At 45.6% G+C, this 23,245-nt stretch overlaps 1 protein-coding gene across 1 annotated transcript; it reads left to right on the forward strand.

Moving 5' to 3' along the window:
• Positions 1–8,722: 8,722 nt before the first annotated feature.
• Positions 8,723–22,092, forward strand: LOC132383166 (charged multivesicular body protein 2a). The gene is made up of 5 exons (XM_059954037.1): positions 8,723–8,905; positions 14,041–14,220; positions 15,744–15,874; positions 18,425–18,486; positions 19,746–22,092. Exons 1-5 carry the CDS (start codon positions 8,738–8,740, stop codon positions 19,862–19,864), a joined length of 660 nt encoding a protein of 219 aa, XP_059810020.1. The 5' UTR covers positions 8,723–8,737; the 3' UTR covers positions 19,865–22,092.
• Positions 22,093–23,245: the final 1,153 nt, after the last annotated feature.

Here is a 23,245-nt window from a genome sequence, read left to right on the forward strand (position 1 = left end):
TGAATAAACCAGATCAAGAGTACAAGGAAACAATACGAAATGCAGAGGTTTTTCTGCAACTGGGGATAGAACAAATGGAAAGGAATTATATTAAAGAGAAGAAAGCAGCAGTGAAAGAATTTGAATATAAAAAGATTGAGTTAGAATGAAAGCAAAAAGATGATTGAGAATGAGAGGCTAACAATGGAACTCACGGGATATTCAATAGAAGTAAAACCAATAATGACTAGGATACTAAAGAGGAGACCCAATGACCCTGTTTCAATTCCAGACAAAAGACGAAAACCTGCACCTGCGCAGTAAAATTGCTAGTTAACAAATGAACAGATAATGGAAGACCTGCGAACTCTTAATAACTTAAATCTTTGAAAAGACCAGCATTTCCGCCTTCTCCTGAGCATCTTCCCAGCAGTCCTGGTGAATCGCCAGCACAAAGTTATGAAGCACGAATAAAAGATGGAAAGGTATATTACTGTAAGAGATGGTATCATAAAAGTCAGGTTATCTATCTGGAATCTAAGGAGAATACGAAGATTGGCTGTGTAATTAGCTCAGTTGGAACAAATGATATATGGGTAATGAATACAAGTGATAACATCAAGATGCATACATATCTAGGACAGCTACACAGAGGAGTCTTCATTATACGGAGGCGAAATGCTGCCAAGAACACTTAGCAATTTGGAGGCACAAATCTTCGTAACTCTCCATCCTCAGAAGTCAAATTTTCATGACTTTAATAAGGAAATCTGTATTAAAACAAACACTTTATAGACTTGAAGAACAAACTATTTGAAGACACTTTCCAATGCCATCTCAGTGTCATGGTCCCGATCATTAATTCCCTATCTTGCTGTTAACATCCTTTGATTATGCCTTGATTCCGACCTATAATTTCCCATATACTGCTAATTATCTTTGATGAAAGCACACCTGGTTTCTATCAAGAACCGCAGTATAAGAACCTCGGCATCACAACCACTTGTTGCCAGTTCGCTTGTCTTTTTCCTGTGACATAACTACATTTCCCGACCGCTTAGAAACATTTGTTCTATGTTTAGCTCCATTTTCAAGGTTTATCTATGAGACTCCGTCTCTCCGAGTCAAAGCTCCGTGTTCAGTCTATGAGCCAAATCTCCGTGTCAAGGCTCTGTGTCAGGGCTCCTTGCAACCCTCACCTTTGATGATTGTGCATATTTTTAAGAATACCATTCACCTTTTCACGGATTTCACTTCGCTTTTCGACATCTTTGCAACATGGACGTGACTACTGTCTATGGCCGGAACCTGCCAATTTGTGAATTGTTTAATTTATTCCAGACAATATAGTGAAGAACTATTTGTTTGTTTCAGTGCCGGACAATCGAGAGAATACACCCACCCCACCCTCACTAGCGACTTGAGTTATAAATGGGTCTTAGACCAAAAGTAAAAAAAAGCGATTGTTATAGTTTGATATTATCACGTTACTTTGTTATAATTCGATATTATTAAGTTACTAAATAAACCAATGGTAGGCATTGTATGTTAAGGGTAAACATATTTGTTTAGCATAGTGTTCCAGTTAAGAAAACAGTTGATACACTATTAAAATAACAGGGGAGCAGTGTACCATATAGCCAACAGTATAATGAGGGACTACTTTATGTTTTAGAAAGACGTCGTTGAATGCGCTACTTGGCGCATATTGAGCATGCACTACTAGACGCCTATTGATCTGTACGTGTGTATCCATTTCGGAGTTCTGCCAGTAAAGAACCATGAAACTTAGCTCCCGTTTCCATCACTTTTATTAATAGCTTTGTTGTGTAGTCAGGCCACATACACAATATCTTCATTGTACTGCATTCGCCTTTATTACCTCACACTCCAGCCGTACAACTACGTCTAAGTAAAATTCCCTTGCACTTTCCCTGTAAGTGCTTGCAATAAAGTAATTCTCAAAGCTGTATATGGCAACGTATGCGTACTTAGATCGTAAGTTTACTTTCAGCTTGCAAGCTTGCGAGTTTTGCTTCCTTATTGACATTGCTCATTAGCCGCAAGGACATTTCACAGAATTTGTTGCTAGTTTCTGTCCATAAGGCTGCTGCTATTAAAGCTGCCAAAGGCTTCCCCACCCCTGCTCCATCAGGGCCTTGCCGAGTTTGGGGTGGTGAGGGGTTGTGGTGGGAGATGCCGAACAGGGTCGGGAGGTGCGAGAACCTATCACTTTTGACGCCTGTTGAACCGAATTGCAGATTTTCTTTCTCAGTCTGCTCGAAGGTGCACGTAACTTGCAGTGGGATTCAACCCCCTTCGGAATATCTGAAGGGAGCAGCCCCCTCAATTTATGGCTGAGCCTCGGCCCCAGTGCGATGGAGCAACATTGTGTGTCTTGGGGAGTGAGATATACTGGCTGGTCCTACTCTTCGGACTAGCCGCCGAGGACATTCGCACATCCGGGTGGTGCTGAGGAGGCTTCACTCTGTGTATCACACCAAGAGTATGAGATGACAGAAAATGAGGGAGCTTCTCCATATGTCTGACCCTAGAGTGTGTGATGGGATGGTGTGAAGGAAGGTTCACCCTGGGTCTGACACCAGGAGTGTGTGTTGGAATGGTGTGTAGGGAACTTCACTCTGTGCCTGACCCCAAGAGTGTCTGGAGGGAAGGTGAGGAGGGAGCTTCAACTCAGTGTCAGACCCGGACATAGAGACATAGAGGAAGTAAAGAGGTAATTCATATGGAAGCCGAAAAGTAAACTTTCGAATACCTTTTATAGTGAATACTCCCTTTTCCATAACTCATGTGTCTCCATCAGAAACTCCTCCCCACCCGAAACCTACGAATTAGGAACAGAAATGGCCGTTGGCCCGTCGAGCATGCTTTGCCATTTAATATGATTATGACTGATCTGGCCATGGACTCAGATCCACCTACCTTCCTTTTCTCCATAACTCTTAATTCCCCGCACCTTCACCATGGCCCCTTTCTCAATTCCTTTTCCTCCTTACACCTTTTCTGAAGCGCTCTCTCCGCACTGGCTCTCTCACATTGCTTCCTCTCTGCTGACTGATCCTGCTGCTATGGTCTTCTCATCACCCGTCCCGCGGCATGACGCTCACTACTCCTCCTGTACAGCTCCCTCCCAACTTCATACTCCCCATTACCGTCCCTCTCCGAGGTTATACATAGACATCCTCTCTGTGCCCGAATGTAATGCCATCTCTGTCATTTTCCAACCGTCAGATCCGCAGACTGAAATCTATTATGTAATCTTCTTCTTTCAAGAGAGAGAGAAAAATCACACACACAAGTTCAGAACTAAGGACGCAGCAAAGCAAAAAACCCCAACTTCATCGGATGATTGAGCATTTCCATTTTCAGTACGTTTCCTCTCCCATTCCCTTCCGTTCAAACTCCAGCGCCAGCACTGCTGAGGATTAAACTGCATCCGCCATCTCTCTGCCCACTTTCGTGTTGGGTCATTTCCCATCCTATCAGCTCTGAAATTTGACAGAAGTTACACAAGGATCTGGATCAACTGGAACTATGGTCTGTGTAGGAGGAAAGGTTTAGACCGTGGAGTCGGTTTCTTTAGTCGACTGTAGATTATGAGCTGAAAGGCTCATAATTTATCTTCTATTTGGGATCTCTGTTGTAGAATAGAGATATCATGGCCTGCAAGTTCCCCGATGGTAATGACATAGTTCAACAGGCTGTGGAAAGACACTTCATCGGAGAGGACTCTGAGTATAGAATCTGGGTTATATTGTAGATGTTTCAGAAGCTAGAGAGAACGCACTTGGAGAAATGTCTGTGGTTCTAGTTGTCCTACACAAAAGACGGGTTTCGACCGCAGGGAGCACAGATGTTGCCGAAGCTGGAGAGCTGACCAGAGCAGCTCGTGGCTCTTGAGCTCAATTTCCCAACTGCACCAGCACACCGTGCAACATCTAATGCACCCTACCAACTTGCCCCCCCCCCCCCACCACCCCGGGTTCTTTAAAACTTCCGTTTAATTTTGTGCTCTTTAGAATTGGACTCCCCAAGCATGCAGGATGCAGATTGTGATGGCCTAACTCATCTACGCCGCTCCTGGCTTTATATATCTTTATCATGTCACCTGACAGCTTCCTTTGCACCAGGGAAAACAGTCCCAGCCTTTTCAGTCCCAGCTTATAACTCAAGCCATCCAGTCTCAGAAAGGTCTCCGTTAATATTTTCTAACTCTCTCCAATTAATCACACCCTCGTTTTAATGGGGATGGGAAGACCTGCACGCGACATAACGTTCCAGCTGCTGGTACTTAGTGCCCTCTACGACGAAGATCCTTCATCACGCTCTACATCTGTGTGACCTCTGACAAGCTTGGGCATTTCTCTTCCTGCATAGACCAGTACACCACAAAACAGGCCATTAGGTTCACAACGACGTGCCAGTCTTTTAACCTATTCTAAGATCAATCTAACTCTTCTTATCACATTGCCCTCAATCTATTCAGGGGAATAAACTCTCGACGTTTCGGGCCAAAACCCATCGTTAGGCCTGGAAAGGAAGTAGGCAGAATTAGATCGGTTTCCCGATTCCATTTTGACATGTCTGCCTATGGTCATTTCAACCACTACGAAGAGGCCAAACACAAATTGGAGGAGCAATACCTCATCTTCTGTCTGTGTAGCCTCCCAGTAGCATGCTTGTCGATTTCTCTAACTTCTAAAGACTTCAACATCCATCCTTTGTCTTTTCTCCCTTTCACCATTGTCGTTAGCCTGACCCGTTCTCTTCACCTGCCTGTCGCCTCGCTCTGGTTACCCTCTCCACCCCATTCTCCATGGTAAAATGTAATCTCCCAGTTTCACTTTACACCTTCCAATTTATAATCCTCCATTTGCCACCACCTTCTTATTGTGGCTTCTGCCGCTTCTTGTGCAGTCTTAATGAAAATTATCAGCAAGTAACTTCAACTGCTTACTTCTCTTAATTTTCCCCTATTGCATTTAACGTATTGGAGAATTGCTCTCTGTTCTGGTCATTTCATTATAGGAAGGATATGAAAGCTTTAGAAAAGCTAACGGGGAAATTTACCATGATGCTGCCTAGGTAAGGGAGCATGCGTTGTATGGGAAGGCTGGGCAAGCTAGGGCTTTTCTCCTTCGAGCGTAGGAGAATGAGATGGGAATTGGCAGAATTGTATAAGATGATAAGAGTCAGAAATGGAATGCACAGACAATGCCATTTTTCACTGAGCGACAATATGACAAGATTTGGAATAATTTTAAGGTGATTAGCTGAAAGAACAGAGAGAATATCAGAGGCACATTGTTTTTTTACACAGAGAATGGTGGGCGTGTGGGATGCATTGCCATGATGACGGTAAAGTCTGACACTTTGGGGTCATTAATGGTATTGCTAGATGGGTACATGGATGATGGAAAAAATGAAGAGCTATGTGTGTTGCTTTGATTTCTGGTATCTGCAGATTTCCTTTTGTTTGAGGTATGAGGCAGGAAGGTTTGGACAAGAAGACATCGGGAGTTAGGTGGGAGATGCGAATGGGAAGTCGGAGACTGATTCATCTCTCCATCTGGAATTCTGTCCCAGAAAATATGACGTTCTCTGTCTACACTCACAGGTCCCGTTCGATATCACCTGCAGAGGTGCGCATGGATGCATCACCAATTTACACCTCGCTGCTGCCTTACCAAGGTAGGTGTATACAACACTTCGAGGGGAGTGCGGACGGTGAGTCGATGCCTGGTCTCGGGGGTAGGAGTGGTGAGGAGAGGACCGTGTGCCCTAAACCCGATCCCAAATGGAAGGGTGAAGAAGGAACATGCGCCTGATGCCTGATCACAGAGGGTAAGGTGTGTGTCGGGGCTGGGGGTGTGGATGAAGGGGCAGAGTGTCCGACGCCCAATTTCAGAAAGGGGTGGGGGACAGAAGAGTGTATCTCATGCCGGCTTCCATGCGGTGGGGTGGGGGAAGACGACTTTGTGCTCGACACCTGGTCCTAGACGGGAACGATGGATACAAGACGGTGTCCGACACCTGGTAAATTAATACACACAAAAATCTGGAGGAACTCAGCAGCTAGTCAGCATCTGTAAAAAAGAATAAACTTTTGACAGATATCCTGAAGAATCTCGGCCTCTATCGTTCTCTGTTTACTCTTTTCCGTAGAGGCTCCCTGGCCTCTGAGTCCCTCCAGCATTTTGTGTATATTGGTTTGATTTTCAGCATCTGCAGATTTTCTGTTGTTTGTGACCTGGCTAACTAATTAGCTGTCTTCTATACTTCAGGCGTTTTATTGATAAAACTGGGATATCTGCTCAAGATGGCGATCCAGTTGCAGAATAAATCTGAACTTGCCCGCCTCCTTGTTCTGGATTTCGAAAATCCAGCGGGAATTTCGTTCCACAAAGTTACAGTCGTAAAGGTGGAATCGACACAACATCAATCCTGCTGCGCTGTGCCACAGGCACTGAGGCTTTCCGGGGCTGCTCGGTGGAGTGGAGACAGGGGTCGGGGGAACGGAAGGCAGCGAACCCGGAGGTTGCCTGAAGGCCCGGGATGGCGGGCACGGGGCCAAGTGAAGGGGCGAGGGAGAGGTGGTGGGAGTGAGGAAGTGCCGGCCAGAGAGCGAGTGGTTAGGGGTGGGAGGGGGAGTGTTTATCTGCTGGGAATCTCCTTTGGCAGTCTCACTGTGTCCTGGGCTGGGCCTGAGCCCTTGGCCTGGGAGCCCCGACTCTAGGAGACTTGATAGGCAGTATTTGCACCGTTTGCTGAACGTTTTCAGTTCAATTTCCACTGCAGACACTCGGGCACCAAAGTCTGGCCAGTAGTCACACTGCAGTTATAACTGTCTGCTACACAGTCAGAGGGGCTGTCTTCAGTGTGAAACATTGGGTTAAATGATCATGTGGCCTGATAGGAGTGAACAGGCGTCTGGATAATACTTCTTCAGACTGTAGAAGTAAATAGTAAATCCTGTCAATGTCTGCTGATCTGTTGTAAAAACCTGCTGGAGACTGGAGTGCAGAGATGGGGTTGGGGGACTGTGTATGTGTGTTGGTGGGAAGAATAGAGCTTGTTTTGCTGCTGTTGGTTTCTTACTTGTGTTCTGCGGAGCATTGCCAGCAAGCTGTGTGTTGGTGACAGGATGACTGGCAATGCTTGCAGGCTGTGTCGGTTATTAAGACAAATTTCACCATATTTTTTGAAGTGCACGTGATAAATAAAATTCATTTGAATCCTGTTATAATGGAGCATGCAAGACCTACCAGCACTTTGGGTCTTCTTTGGGGCTCACTCGACCCTTGGAACTGTACACTACTGATGTCCCAAATGGGCTTAGTGAAACTTCTAAATGGAGTCATTGTGGACCTGCCACAGGCCAGTGCTTTCAGTCTCCGATCCGACTTGAGTGTATCCTTCAGGAGGCTGAACTCATGGAAAGCTTCCGGCCCAGGCAGGGTACATGGCCGAGTACTAAAGACTTGTTCTGATCAATTGACCAATATTGTTCTGACCAATATTTTTAACCTCTCATGGGGGTTGAACGGCGGAGAGGGTCAGCAGCTCCCCAGTGTTAACACTTCAGAGGATCTCTCCGGAGTCCAGCATGCAAGTGCCGTTACAAAGAAAGCACAACAGCGCCTCTACGTTTTTTAGATGTTTGCGAAGATTCGGCATGTCGTCTAAAACTTTGACAAACTTCTCTAGATGTGTGGGGAAGAGTATTTCAACAGGCTGCGTCACGGCCTGGTATAGAAACACCAATGCCTTTTTGAATAGAAAAAGCTACAAAAAGTAGTGGATCTGGCCCAGTCCATCACAGGTACAACCCTTCTCACCTTTGAGCGTATCTACATGAAACACTCGCAGGAAAGCACATCATCATCAAGGGCGCCCACCATCCAGGTGGGCGCCCTTCTCACTGCTATCACCAGGAAGGAGGTACAGGAGCCTCAGGATCCATGCTACCAGGTTCAGGAATCGTTTTTACCCCTGAACCATCAGGCTCCTGAAAATAGGCTCCTGAAATAACTGCACTCACCCCTTCACTGAACTGTTTCCACAACCTATGGGCTCACTGTCAAGAGCTCTTTAACTGACGTTCTTGATATTTATTGTTTATTTAAGTTTTTTTTAAAAACTCTATTTGCACAGTTTGTTGTCTTGTACATTGGTGTTTCTCTGTTCTCTTGGGTGTGATTTGATCTTTCATTGATTCTGATATGGTTCTTGAATTTACTTTGAATGCCTACAAGAAAATGACTCTCGGGATTGTATATGGTGACGTATGTTTATTTGATAATAAATTTACTTTGAACTTGCTGAGAATAAATGCACCTGGAAAGATAAAGAAAACAGCTGCTTTCGGACTGGTCATAGCTTAAAGTATTAATAATATCTTCATTCTGCTCAAAATCTGGAAAAATAAAGCATAATTGGAATAAAAATAAAGTGAAGGAAGGTAGATAATTATCAACAACATGGATGCTTTTAAGATTTGTAGTATTGCAGCTGCTATTTTAATGAAGTCTGTGATAGGGGTCCTCCAAGGCTCTGTGGAAGGCTGGTGGTAGCCTTTGGGGCTTCTGGGCTTGTAGCTATCTTTGAAAACTTGTAACCAGGCTTGGAAATCTGCTGTTGGTGGAAAAAGAGGGATTAGAAAAAGAGGGATTAGAGTTGTAAGCTACGCCGAGCCTGATATTCTTTGCTTTCCTCTGCCAGAGTTCAGTGAAGCACCATGAATGCCATATTCGGAAGAAGAAAGACCCCGGAGGAGATGCTCCGGCAGAACCAGCGGGCACTGAACCGGGCCATGAGGGAGCTGGACCGCGAGCGAACAAAGCTGGAGCAGCAGGAGAAGAAGATCATTGCGGACATCAAGAAAATGGCCAAACAGGGGCAGATGGTATGTGCGCGCAAAGCCTTTTCAGGAGCTAATTCTTCCAGAGGAGAGTAACCTGATGGGCTGGATCACTTAGAACAGAGATCAGAATAAAAAGACTTGTGTTCCTCTTCCTGACAGAAGGCGCAGTGCTGTGTCTGGGAGAGCCACTCTCTCCCGGTGACCTGAGTGTGTGGAATTTGCCTGTAATTGTGTCAGTTTCCTCCAGGTGCTCGGGTTTCCTCTCACAGTCCAGAGGGTCACTGTAAATTGCACCTGGTGTGTGGACCAGTGGTGAAATCTGGAGGTAATAGGGAGGACACAATGGGCAAAATTGAGCCCACTAAACCTATCAAGAACACATCTGATAAGATACAGGAGCAGAATTAGGCCAATTGGCCCATCAACTCTGATCTGCCATTTCATCATGGCTGATCCAATTTTCCTCTCAGCCCCAGTCTCTTGCTTTCTCCCTGTATCCCTTCATGTCCAGACCAATCAATAATCTTTCAACCTCTGTCTTAAATATACGTAAAGGCTTGGCCTCCAAATCTGCCTTTGACAAAGAAATCCACAGATTCACTACTCTCTGGCTAAAGAAATTCCTCCTCAACTCCATTCTGAAAGGACATCCCTCTACTCTAAGGCTGTGCCTCCTGGTCTTGGACTCCCCCACCATAAGAAACATCCTCTTCATGTCCACTCTATCAAGGCCTTTCACCATTCAATAGGTCACCTCTCATCCTTTGGAATTCCAGTGAATACAGGCCCACAGCTGTCAAATGCTCACTCTCAAGACGCATACCTTGCCCACCTTTCAGGGCACCTTGCCATCCTTTTTATGCCATAGACCCGTCCCACTAACTGAGGTGCCCGTGGGCCCCAGTTTGGGAACCCCTGTAAGATCCAGAGAGTGTTGGGGAGCTCTACTAATAATAGTACCCCTTCAAGTCATCGTGATTGAGAAACATCAGCAATGCTTCATCAATGCACAGGTTTAAATCACGATTCTTGGCCCAACAGTACTTGAGTTCAAGCCTCTGCATTACCAGTGCAGTAGCTAAACCATGGTGCCATTAATATTGTCAGATGTTGTAATCAATAGCTATGTCTCTGTAAGAGAGACGCAAAAGCACAAGGACAAGCCTTTCAGCCCACGGTGTCTGCTCCAACCAAGATGATGAATTAAACTGAGCATCTGCTTGCACCTATGCCTCAGGGTCCTGTCATTTACCGCATTTGACCTCCATCAGAATACACCTCATCTGCCATTTCCAACTGGTCTATATGCTGCTGTATCCTTTGACTGCTATCCACAACTCTGCCAATTTTTGTGTCGCTGCTAACTTACTAATCATTTTCACACTGGTGGTTCACAAACAAAAAACTCTACGCATTGATCCTTGTGGAACACGAGTGGTCACAGATCTCCATCTTCATTTTCATCCTGGTCATTCACAAACAAAAAATCTCCTGGTGTTCATCCTTGTGGAACACGAGTGGTCACAGGTCCTCAGTGAGAATAGCAGCCTGCACTCCTGCACTACACTCTGACTTAAATGGCCAAGCCAGTTTCGAATTCAGTCCACTATGTTTTCATGAATTATGTGTGTCTGTGTGATACAGGCCCTTTGGCCCAGTGAGTCTATAATGACCCCAGTGTCCAACCAGCTAGCCCCATTTTCTTGGACTTGACCCATGTCTGCCTAAGTCTTGCCCCCCGATGTATTTATCCAAGATGCTTATAAATGATACTGTTCTACCTGTCTCACTCTCTTCCTCTGGCAGCTCATTCCATGTACTCACCATTCTCTATGTGAAAAAGGACCCTATAAAATCTTTTCTCTCTCATCATTAACTTATGCCCCCTTCTCCAGTTTTGGACTCTCCTGCCCTAGGGAAAGACTTCTACTATTCATCTATGTCTCTCGTGATTGTAAACATTTCTATAAGGTGACCCCTCGTTCCCCTACGCTCCGAGGAATAAGGACCCACCCCAGCTAACCTTTCCCATAACCCTGATGCGCTAGTCCTGGCAATGCTCTGGTAGATCTTTCCTGCACTCTTTCCAGTTTAACCATGTCTTTCCGATAACAAACTAAGGAAAACAATCCTCCCCAAGTGCAACGTCACCAGCAACGTAATGTCCAGCTCCTGTACTCAGTGCTCTGACTGATGAAAACCAGGGTGCTAAATGCCTTTTTCACCACCGTCTACCTGTGATACCACTTTCAACAAACTGTGCACTTGTGCTCCAGGTCCCTCTATTCCATTACACTCTATTGCTCACATTTCTAGTACTCAGCCATTCATCGTCTAAGTCCTACAATGGTTTGACTTTCTAACTTGCACTAACTCACACTTGCCTGTACTGAAATCCATTTGCTGCTCCTCAGCCTCTTCCCTAACAGATCAAGGCCCTGCTGTAATCTGTTATAGCCTCCGCTATCAACAATACCTAGCTTGGTAATATACATAAGCTTACTGATCTAACCTTGAGCATTCACATCCAAAATCATTGAAATAATGAGTAATAAGGGTTCCCTATGTCATTACACTAGTCACTGGCCTCCATTCTGTGAAACAGCCTTCAGTGCCACCACCTTCCTACCTTCGAGCCAGTTGTGAATCCCTCTAACTAGCTTATCCAGGATTCTGTGGAACCTAACCCTCCCGACCAACCTAGCATGCAGGACTTAATCTAAGGCCTTACTGAAGTTCAAATGGATTACATGCATTACCTTAACCTTTCAGTTATCTGTTCAAAAATTAAAAAAACATTATCAAGCACAACTTACTGCAGACACAAAGCCATGCTGACTCCTAATCAGCCTCCGCCTATCCATATGCTAGAAGATACTGCCCCTCAGAATTCCCCCCAGTGACTTTCCCATCACTGATGGCAGGCTGGCCAGCCTGTGGCTTCCTGGCTTGTCCTTGCTACTCTCCTTAAACAAAGCAAAGGCATTGGTGACCTTCCAGTCTTTGGGAACTTAACCATTGGATAACGATGAAGCTGATATCTTGGCTTCATCGTTAGGCCTGTGTGAGCAGTGAAAGGGTCGGTGACACGGAAGAGAAGTGTGAGGAAAAACATTTGCTGAAGTTTGAAAATGTATTCAGTGTGCAAACAAGAGACGCACACAAAATGTTGGAGGAACTCAACAGACTGGGCAGCATCAATGGAATAGAGTACAGTCGCGTTTCAGGCCGAGACCCTTCAGCAGGACTGCCCTTGTGATTGCAGCATCACCCATCGTGACGGAGACCATCTGGTCCCGTTCTTCCTCATTCTTTCACACATTACATCCTTTATTATCAAGAGCAACACAGTTGGAGGGTCTCAGCAGGTCAGGCAGCAGCTGTGGAGGGAACTGAACAGTAGCTGAGACCCCTCATGAGGTCTGGAAAGGAAGAGGGCAGAAGCCAGAATGAAAGGGGTAGGAGGAGGGGGATGGGCATGAGCTGGTGAGTGTTGTGTGAATCTGGGAGGTGATAGTTTTATTTATGGAAATACAGCACAGAATAGGCCCTTCCAGTCGTTTGAACCACACTGTCTAGCAATGCCTCGATTTTAATTCCAGCCTAATCACAGGTCAACTTACAATGACCGATTTCCACTAACTGGTATGTCTTTGGACTATGGGAGGAAACCGGAGCCCCCAGAGGAAACCCACGGAGTCACAGGGGAGAACGTACAAACTCCTTACAGGCAGTGGCAGGATTTGAACCTGGGTTACTGGTACCGTAAAGCTAACCACTACGTCTCCATGCTGCCCTGGTGTCAGCGAAGGGCTGAAGAAGGAATCCATGGCTCTAGTAGATTTTGGAATAAAGGGAAGGAGGTGGACAACCAGAGAGAGGAAGGTGAAGGTGACAGGCAGTTCTTGAAGATGCAGGAGTGGAGAATGAAGGGGTAAAGGGGTCAGAAGGATTGGAGGAACAGAGAGGAATTGTTACCAGATGATAAAGAAATCAATATTGATGAAATCAGGTTGGAGACCACTAAGATGGAGTAGTACCTCACTCCGTTTTGACTGCCACAACTTCCCTTACTGAGCAGAACCACTCTAGTGTGTAAAACAAAAACCCTTTTGCTCATGTCACTCTTGTTTCTCGCCCAGATTAGCGAAGGCATGGGTTTAGTGTGAGAGGGGAGCAATTAAGAGGAACCTGGGAGGATATTCTATAGAGGGAATGAGTTTGAGGCAGGTACATTAACAACATTTAAAAGTCACTTGGATAAGTACACGGATAAGAAAAGTTCAGTGCGATGTGGGCCAATGGGTCCAGGTTGGATTGGAAATGTGGTCAGCATGGAGCAGTTGGGCTGAAGAGCCTGTTTCCATTCTGTGTGGCTATGAATCCAGTACTGATGGTGTGCAGTCTGTGCACTAAGCGCTTAGTGGACCATGCAGGCTGGAAAAGGGAGAGCTGAAGGACGATGTGGTAAAACCCTTGCTAGGTCTCCCAGCAGGCTGATGAAGGTGTGGTTCTGTGGAGGAGTCTACAGCCAGGAGTGTTAAGTGTAGTAGCTACCATGAGATCTAACTTAAAGGTCAGGAGAAAGTCCTCTGCTGAGTGTGGACAAAGTGGAACTGGGGAAGAATTGAAACAAGTAGTAGAGGAACACGTAAGAGGGGATTGAATGAGTAATTGAGGAACATGTAAGGGGGGTTGAATGAGTAACTGAGGAACATGTAAGAAGGGGTTGAATGAGTAACTGAGGAAAACCAGGGTGCAGTGAAGGGATTTGATTTGGAGTCTCATACCAAGGCCTTTCAGCCCACCAAGTCTGTGCTGACTTTCAAGCTCCCAATTACATTAATGCCAATGCCATTTTGTGTTCCCCACATTCTACCACTTAATTAAATCTTTGGGATGTGGGGGAAGCCAGAGTCACAAGGAAAGCTTACAAACGGTATGGGATTGAAGGGCGGGTCACTGGAGCTGTGGAGTAGTGACTCGAATAAAGTGGAGGAAGGAGCTGGATTTCGTGGGTCTCGTTTTGTGCTCTAAGTTTTTCCTTTTATCCACTTAGCTTAAAATTCAACAGTATTTTAAAAAAAAGTCTTGTTGTGGGGAAAGAAATGGCAGCTTGTTTCTGGACTGAATATCTCGACAGTACCTATGAATGGTATTCTTTTGCCAAACCCTAGGATGCAGTGAAAATAATGGCAAAAGACTTGGTGCGAACGCGTCGCTATGTGAAGAAGTTCATTATGATGAAGGCAAACATCCAGGCCGTGTCACTGAAGATCCAGACTCTGAAATCAAACAACACCATGGCCCAGGCCATGAAAGGAGTCACCAAGGCCATGGCTACCATGAATCAACAGGTAAGGTTTTGCTTGTGAAGCGAGTTGGGTGTGTGGTGAAATACTGTAGTAAAGACGAGGAAAACAGCTGAATCTGTTCCTTATTGAAGAAGGCATAAACTGGCATTGGGGATGTTCCATGAATAATTCACTAGGCAATTCCTGGGATGAGAGGGTTGTCCTATCACGGGTGGCTTGGGAAATTAGATCTATATTTTTCTGATTTTAGAAACAATGAGGATTTTATTGAAGTGCATAAGCTCCTGGGTGGGGGGAGTGGCACAGCAGGATTATGCAAAGATGTCTCTGTAACTGGGAGTGTCTCAAATGAGGGGTCATGGTTACAAAATTAGGGGGCAGGTTGGAATTTTATCTTGGAGAGTGATGAATTTCTGGAAATATCTACCCTGGTGGGCTGTGGAGGCTGGATCACTGGGCCTGTTGAAAGAGGAAGCAGCCAAGCTTCTGAAAGACCAGGCAATCGAGGACATTGGGGACCAGGCAGAGAGAAGGAACCGAGACCTGGGTAGGTCAATGGGGGTGGGGGGGGGGTGGGTGTCATATGGAATGGTGGCTCAGCTTGGAGGTCCTTCTCCTATTTCCTGGTTTTCTTTGGTGTGTTGAGGAATGGGTTTGGTGACTGAAGACAACAAGAGTCGTGAGGGGTGGATGAAGAACGTGAGGAAAGGAATGCAGAGAGCAGGGCTTTCGTGGTTGCTCAGTCATACAAGTAGCACAGTGTAGCAGTGCAGAGTTAACTGGCGGCTGTTCGTTGAGCCCCTGACAGCCTCAAAAAATGCTAAAAATATAATTCATCAACAGCTGTGAGGAGCAGGAGATGAGATATTTTGGAAGAGGGAGAGCGCTACGTGCTGAATCATGATACCTAGCTAGCTAGTCCCAATTTCTGCATTCTTCCAGGTCCCATCCTCCATGTAGCTGCTGCTGTAGTGACTCTGTTGTACCTGACCCAACCACTTCCTGCGCTCATTCCGTATCCTCGCCACCCTCTGCATGGAAAAAGTTGCCTCTCAGAACACTTTAAAATCTTTCCCCTCTCAAGCTAAATCTATGCCTCCTAGTTTTTGACATTCCTACCCTGTGATAGACTTATCATCCACTTATCTTTCACTCTAACATTTCCATAAAGTTCATTCTCCTACATTCCAAGGAATAAAGACCCAGCCAGGCCAACCTCTCCCTATATCTCAGGCACTTGTGTCTTGGCAACAACCTCGTAAATCTTCTCTGTATTCTTTCCATTTTGACCATGTCTTTTCTATAACAGTGACCATAACTGGCATCTGGGTGCTGGCAAATTCCACCCACGTTAAGCACCAGCTTCTCTTTGATCCTCGGGCACCTTCCTAATTTTTTTCTTTATGATCGATCATCATCAAAACTCTTCCAGTTTCAATGACCTGTTCATCCAAACCTGAACTCCATGTCGCTGCAGAGAAATGTTGTTGAAGGTTTGGATTAATTGTAGCTGGTGGTGAGAGTCTTCTTGCACTCAAAGTCCTGACCTTTCCTTCTCCTTGCAGCTGAAGTTGCCTCAGATTCAGAAGATCATGATGGAATTTGAGAAGCAGACAGAGATCATGGACATGAAAGAGGAAATGATGAATGACGCCATTGATGATGCCATGGGCGATGAAGATGACGAAGAAGAGAGGTAAGTGTAGAGTATCTCATGGGTTGTGACTTTTGAGTCCAGGGAGCAGGCGCAATCCGCTTCATAATTTGGGATTCTTTATTATTCATCTCTGGATGTAATGTTGACAAAGCTGGTATAGAGAAGTCAGTTGTAAGCCCACCTTTTAGAACCTGTGCAACTGTTCCCACAGCAATTTTGGGTATGGCTGTGAGGATTTACAATGATAGAATGTGGATGTATTTCCAAATTGGGGTGGTGTTTCTTGGGGAACTCTTTGATGTTTCTTAGGGAACTGTGCTCCCACACAGCTGCCAGCCATGGTCCTCTGGATGGTGATTTTGGCTGTTGGATTACTTTCACTCTTGGCCAGGACTTGAGCTCTGAGATGTGTCAAACTCCCAGCAGTGGTGGTGGTTCACTACTTTGGTTCCCTTTTTTAAGAACTACTGATGTCCAGTGCTTCACCCTGCTCCAGAGGACAGTATACCGCTCTGCCTGTTCCTGGCAGTTCAACAGAGATTCACTCTCCATGCATCCATCCTTCTTTGAAAGGATTCTGTTAAACTTGTCTCTTGGTTAGCAGACTTGGAAATAGTTTTTTCTTCTTCGTCAAAGTACTGACAGAAGGCATTGTGTGCACATGTACTCAGCAGGCAAGCTCGGAGCTAGGTCACTCTGCTAATACCTGGTGCTCTGCAATAGCACTGGATCCATGAATGCAGGGGTTTGTTTGTGATAGAGGCAGAAATATCCCTCTATCCTTCAACTGTGATTCAAATTCAGTCTCCCTGGAGAGTCAGTGTTGGGTTATCAGCTGCCTGGGGAAAACAAGAGCTGACTGGGTTGCTGATGCCCAGGGAAGTGAAAGGTGATTTAAGCATGTCCATGCCCACAGAAAAGCTGTGTGTGTAGCATATCGCTGTGTTCCTTCCAAGCTGCAGGGCTTTCTCTGTTGCATCATGCATTGAACTGCGGTGGCTTCGGGCCATGAAAAGTTTGTCACCACTTTACTGACAGTGGCGGATGAATCTTAATCATCAAAGACATTCACCTAGCAATACAAAGCTTTTATTTTGAGGCCCCAAGTACAAAGTAGTGGAACAGGCAGAGTGTGCTACTGCCTCCTGGAATAGGGTGAGACGCTGGACATCAGCAATTCGTTAAACAGGAAACTCCAGATCACCAGCAACCAAAACAGTGGAAATTTGGTTAAGTCTGCACTTGGCTGTGGTTGCGTCAGAGGGATGTATTATCCTTGACTTGGACACAGAGTCAATTCAATAATACAGAAAGATCAAAAGATATTAAGCTTGTGTAAGTTGTGTACTTTCTAATGGTGTTTACAGTACAAGTATCCTCCACTTGTCGAAACTTCGCTTTACGCCACTTCACTTTTACGAAAGACCTACATTAGTACCTGTTTTCGCTAACCAAAAGAAATCTGAAGAGGAATGTTCGCTTTTACGAAAGCAAGATGTGTCCTAAGGTATCAGAAAAGCCTAAGAGAGCTCGTAAGGGTGTTATGCTAGCATAAAGCTGGATGTAATTAAGTGTTTCAATCATAGTGAACAAAATAAAGACATTGTGCGTTGAACTTGCCTGCGTCCACCATTCATACTATTTACACACTGAGAGAAAGAATCTTGAAAGCTGCCAATGTTACTATTGGTTCTGCTAGCAGCATATCATTCCTGCTTTTACTATATGTTAGTGTTATTTTAGGTTTTATGTGTTATTTGGTATGATTTGGTAGGGTATTTTGTGGGTCTGGGAACACTTAAAACTTTTTCCCATATAAACTAATGGTAATTGCTTCTTCGCTTTATGCCATTTCGGCTTATGAAAGGTTTCATAGGAACACTCTACTTTCGGATAGTGGGAAATTGTAATTGAGAGGAGTTTAGAGGCAAATCATTAACATTAGGCTGGGCAATTTCTGGAAACATTTCACACAGGCTGGATGGAGGAAAACATAGTACTCTTTCCTACCCCCCCCTCCTCCTCAAAATCTGAGGCTGGAGACTGGTCATGAGGAGTTCCATATCTCAAGTCGAGGGGGTTGTGGAGGCTGGTGCGGGATCCATGGATTCCAGTGCAGTGTGCAGGTTGGTAATGGGAGTCTGTTGTTAGTGGATTTGGTTGCTGGCTCTGAGTACTGGGGAATGTAAAAGGAAAGGAGTTTGATTGTCACAAGCAGATGCTGGAAATCTAAAGCAACACACACAAGATGTCGACTGTGTACTCTTTTCCATAGACTCTGCTGAGTTCCTCCAGCATTTCGTAGGGATTTGAGTCGGCCGTGCTGCAGCGGGATGAGGGAACAAGCTGGAGATCTGAATGGAATCTCCTGTTCCTGTGTGCAGATGGGATTAAACAGCCTGCATGCCTGTCTGGGGAGTTGGGTGAAGCTGCAGGAGGGCATGACCATCATTCTTTCAGGGACTGAGTGTTGTTTCTCAACTCAAATCCGCAGAGAGAGAAATCTTGGCATCAGGCTCCACATCTCTGCTCCCACCACAGTGAACACCAAGAATAAACTAGTACATGTGTATCTCTCTTGTATTTCAGTGACGCTATCGTGTCTCAGGTCCTGGATGAACTTGGACTGACCCTGACTGATGAGCTGTCTAGTAAGTATCACAGGGGTGAAAGGTGGGTTCAGCCAGCTGAATAATGTTGTAGCATGCAGCCGACACATTGAACCGGCGAGCTAATGAGCAGACTGTACCCGTTTTCTTCTCTCTATCGGAAGCTCTTGAAATTTATTGTCTCCTTATGGAGGGCTGTAGGACAAACTCGGGATGGGATGGCTCACTGGGCAACCCTTTTGGCATGGAGTTGGGTGAAACGGTCTGCTTCCCTGCTTTTTGAGTACCCTACAGCCATACACAGTTCAGTGAAGTCTACCTGACAGGCAGGAAGGTCCAGTGTATTAGTGAGACCCTGGGGGAGGGGTGTGGGGAAGGAGCACCTGCATTAAAACCCTCACCTGAACCCTAACCCTTTCAAGACTGCTGGATATGCCTGAGTGCTTTATATCCAGTGATGTCAAAGGAATTTAGGGTTATGGGACTCAGTAGGAAAATATTGTGGGCACCCCTCCAAGAGGACCACAACCTTATCGTGGGTTTTGGAGACTTGTGTGCCTCAATGACCTGGAGAGCTTTGTTGGCTAGAGTCAGGACCTTGTGATTTGGCTCTTGGTTGGGTCACCCATGCCAAACAGGTCAAAGGGTAGAAGCTAGACTAAGAGTGGTCCACTGCCAGGTTTGTGGGTTCGGCTCAGGGCGAATGACCCAGACTGGCCCAAAAACAATTTTTATGGAAACAGCAATGAAGAATCCTTCCAAATGGACTGCATCCTTCATTGCTGCCCTAAACACCATAAGCATAATGGACAGCAAGTATCATGGCCAACAGCAGATAAGCTTTGATCTTATTGAATAGTGCATAGCAGGTCTAAGCTCTTGTGGTTGCTTTTGGTGAACATTTGTTAAGCTCTGTCTGATAATATAACTAAAACAGTAGCCAGGTGTGGGAATCAGACGGGTAAATGTGAGATAGGTTGTGAGAAGTAATTACTGACCATGCCTCTGAGTGCAGCCCCAGGGTCTCCATGTCCACCTGAGGTAGCAGACAGTTGTCTCATCTGAAAGCCATTACCTATTGCAGCGTGGATTTTTCTTGGAGAGCAGCATATCAGGTTAAATGTTGCGTCAACTCTCTGCAGTTGGGATTGTATCCAGTGCGGGTGTGATGGGTAAGAGTTCTGGTCTCTGGAGCTCTTTGATCACAGTGGAAAGGTCATCTCCAGCTGTAGCAGTCAGAGGTCTTTGGCCTGGTCCATTCCCCAGGCAGCTAACCCCAGGATGTTCCTTTCGCCTTCTAGATCTGCCAAGCACTGGAGCATCACTCAGTGTCGCTGCCGGGAAAAAGGCAGAGCCGGCTGTCTTGGAAGACGCAGATGCTGACCTGGAGAAACGGCTGAAAAACCTCCGCAAGGACTGAGTGGGTCGCCACGTGGTTGTTTTAAAAATTTAAATTAGCTGTATAATATAGACTGCACGGAGCGATTGTGATTTGGTATTTCTTTTGGTTTTTGGGAGTGATCGCCAAGTTGGTACATCTGGGGAGGGAGGGGGTAGCAATGGGCAGGACACACCAACTTAAGAACGAGGAAATCTAAGTGAATCCACTATAGCTGGGAGTCAGTGGCAGAGAGAGTTGGAGCCTTGTTGGTTGCCAGTGTCTATTATTCCCAAGTCTTTATTTTTCTTTAATCATCCTTTACCAGTGTTGTATTAATGCTCACCAAAGTTTCGGGCGAGGAGCACTCCAAATTCAAACCCACCTCCTCCCCACCAACACTTTAAAGGAAGTATTTAAAAAGCACCTGTGATTTTGGATCCTTTGGAGGGAGATGAGCAAATTCGTTTCGTTGCAGAGGCTGGAGGAACGTGAGGGTGAACACAAATTTCTTGGTGGTTGTAACACTATTGGGACTGGCTTGTGCCGATTCACGTTGAGCTTTATGGCCACTGGCTCAACGTGGACTATGTATATTCCCACTCTTGGTCGTACACAGGACTGCACCTCCTCTAACTCCAGTAAAAATACATCAGCACTTGGACCCATGCCAACTACTCATCTCGGCTGGGAGAAGGTGTAGAGGGACGTTGTAGCCCACCCGGTCACTCGGGCATTAAGGCTGACTGATTATTTTTAAAAATCACTTAGTTCCGAGGAGATTTGTATGCCGTGAGGTGAGCACTAGACCCAAAGAAAGAGCGGTTCCAACCTAATGCTGGTGCATCTAATCCTGTTCCAGTGGGGTGACTGGAAATGACATTCTATGTGCAATTAAAAATCTCAGCTCACTCTTCACTTTGTCAACTTTGTCCTTTGTACATTCTTCTGCCAATGTTGATTATGGAGTGTACCGATCCATTGTATTGTCCTGGTACAGGGCCACCACTGCTAAGACAGTGTCATTACAGCGTGACTTGCTTATGTGGCTAGATTCCATGGTAAAAAGGGACAGAGTTTAATAAATATGAGAATAAAATAAAGTTGGCCTGGGTTACATTGCAATAGCTTGTTCTAATTCTACTCCCATCTCTAACTCCATTCACATGATGTGGTCACTCCTCAATGTTGTGCTTTGGCTGCTATTGAATCAATGAATCGCTGACAAGGACGTACAAGTAGCAAGTGAATCCCAGGCTGTGACGAGTGTAACTCCCGGCGTTGCCTGGTTAAGACGTGCCATGGCGTTGTCTATACTAGGTCTGCACCCTTTCAGCCCACTTCTGCTACCCTGGAGTTGGTTCTGCAAACCTGACTCCCCCCACGCATTGCAGACCCTGCCCTCGGCCTCTCCAGACAGAATTGTAGGAGTTTTCTTTTAGTGTTCAATTGCTGCTTGCGGTGGAAGGTGTGCAGGAGAGCTTGAAGGCAGCTTGAAGGCCCGAGTCATTTTGCTGGGCTGCTCCCAGAAGACTGCAGACTCCTGTGCATGTTCCTGCCCACTGGCTGGGCATCCCTGCTCAGTGCTGTATATTATCAACACCCAGCTTGTTGCTCACTGACTGAAACATTAAAAACCGAGCGACGCAAGATGATGGAGAGAATTTTCAGCAGTGTTTGAACCATAAGGTGAACAGGTAGTTTGCCTTCAGTTTGTCTATCGTTCAAAAGAATGTACTTGAAGCAAATCTGTTGTTATATCCTCGATATCAACAACCCACTGGTTGAGCTTGGAAGTGACTGAGCAAGTGTGACACAGTATCAGAAGCCGCTGTCGTATCTCTTCATTAGTGTTCCCTGTCTCTGTAGGAGTGCCTAAGGAACTTCCATTATCCCTGCAACTATCTTGTGAGCTTGTCTCTACCACAAGATTTCACTTGCTCATGGGGAGGGAACCTGTGGAGTCCATGGTGTAAAGATGTTCAGCTTCTAGCATGGCTAAAAATGAAATCTTGTAAAATAACTTCTATGCAAGTGGCCATTATGATGCACTTTTGTTGAATCACATCATTCTTGAAGAGAGCCTACACAAATGTGTGTGTGTGTGTGTCGAATCTCAGGAGATGAGTGTCAGGGGCAATGTGCAGTCAGTTAATTTTCTTGCAAAGCTTTTATATTCAGGCAACCTATTTTCTTTGGTTTCCACATTTACGATCAACCTGATGTGCCGTAATAAAGTGTTTACCATTTGGTTATTTTTTGAAATTTGACCAGAGTCCAGCATCTTTGTGGATTTCCATTTCAGCATTGTTTTCTGTTGCTGTGTAGTGATTGAACAAGGGGGTGATGGGCTGATGGACCAGGTGGGGAGGGGGCTTGTGGGTGGAAGGGAGTTGGGGAGGAGGAGCTGGGCAGTGTGCTGATGAATGAAGTGGGGGGAGGTGGGCAGCGGGCTGGTGGACAGAGGGAGGGGTAAAGCTGGCAATGTCTGTGGTACTTGGGACAGAAGGTAACATGAGGATCAGATATTGTAGCCCCTCAGGCTTGTTCTGATGAGCCATGCTCATAATATCTTGAGCACAATCCCTATATCCCTCTATCCCTTTATTTGCAGATCTGATCCTCGATAGCACAGTCCTGCAGAGCATCTGCTAAAAATTTTCCATTCAGCATTGGGATCCTTTTGTTTCAGTCCAAGTGGACAACTCAATTATCTATCTTCTCCTTTCAGATAAAGTCCCATTTCTACTAAACTCTAGTCAGCATAGATGTACATTTTCATGAAACTATCCTCTTTCCTGGGACTCAGACACTGCACTGACTCCAGTACATGTGTACCATTCCTTGTCTGTGGACACCTGCAGTGTGACTAATAGCTTCCTCATGAAAGCTCTAAAAGGGTATCCTTATGCAAAATCCAATTTCCTTGGAAAGGGATCGAGTGCTTTCCCAGCATTTATGATGAGGAAACTCTTATAAGGTTTCCGGCTGGGCACAGGTATCAATTTTAACTGACGTTTCAGTGACTAGCTCTGCCATCTTCATCAGGGATGATGCCTATGCACGTCTAGTACGGTGGCATTTTTACCACTGTTGTCCCTCCCTCCTGATTGGTTAGTCCTCAACCAAACAGGTTTCTGCTGTCCCACCTTGTTTATAATCGAATTCCAGTTCTTCTTTGGTAGCAATGCAACACTGCATTTGCAATGGCCTCCAATGGCTTTCGGGACTGCCTGGTGAAGCAAGCCATTGACATAAAACTAGAGGAAAGGAATTTTAACAAAGTTGAAGGTCTTGCTCTAATTCAGAACTGGCATTCGAATGTAAATAAGCTGTGACAGCAGAAACCTGATTGGTTGACGACAGGGGTATATATAGACATGCGTGATGAAGATGGCAGAGTTTATCACTGAAACATCAGTT

This window comes from Hypanus sabinus, chromosome 29, assembly GCF_030144855.1.
Source record: "Hypanus sabinus isolate sHypSab1 chromosome 29, sHypSab1.hap1, whole genome shotgun sequence".
NCBI classification, from domain to species: Eukaryota; Metazoa; Chordata; class Chondrichthyes; order Myliobatiformes; family Dasyatidae; genus Hypanus; species Hypanus sabinus.

Excerpts from the sequence above, each read along its gene's own strand:
- LOC132383166 (XM_059954037.1), top strand. The coding sequence starts at position 8,738 with ATGAATGCCATATTCGGAAGAAGAAAGACCCCGGAGGAGATGCTCCGG. Across the intron at positions 8,906-14,040 it reads TGGCCAAACAGGGGCAGATG|GATGCAGTGAAAATAATGGC; the intron begins GTATGTGCGCGC and ends GCCAAACCCTAG. Across the intron at positions 15,875-18,424 it reads GAAGATGACGAAGAAGAGAG|TGACGCTATCGTGTCTCAGG; the intron begins GTAAGTGTAGAG and ends CTTGTATTTCAG.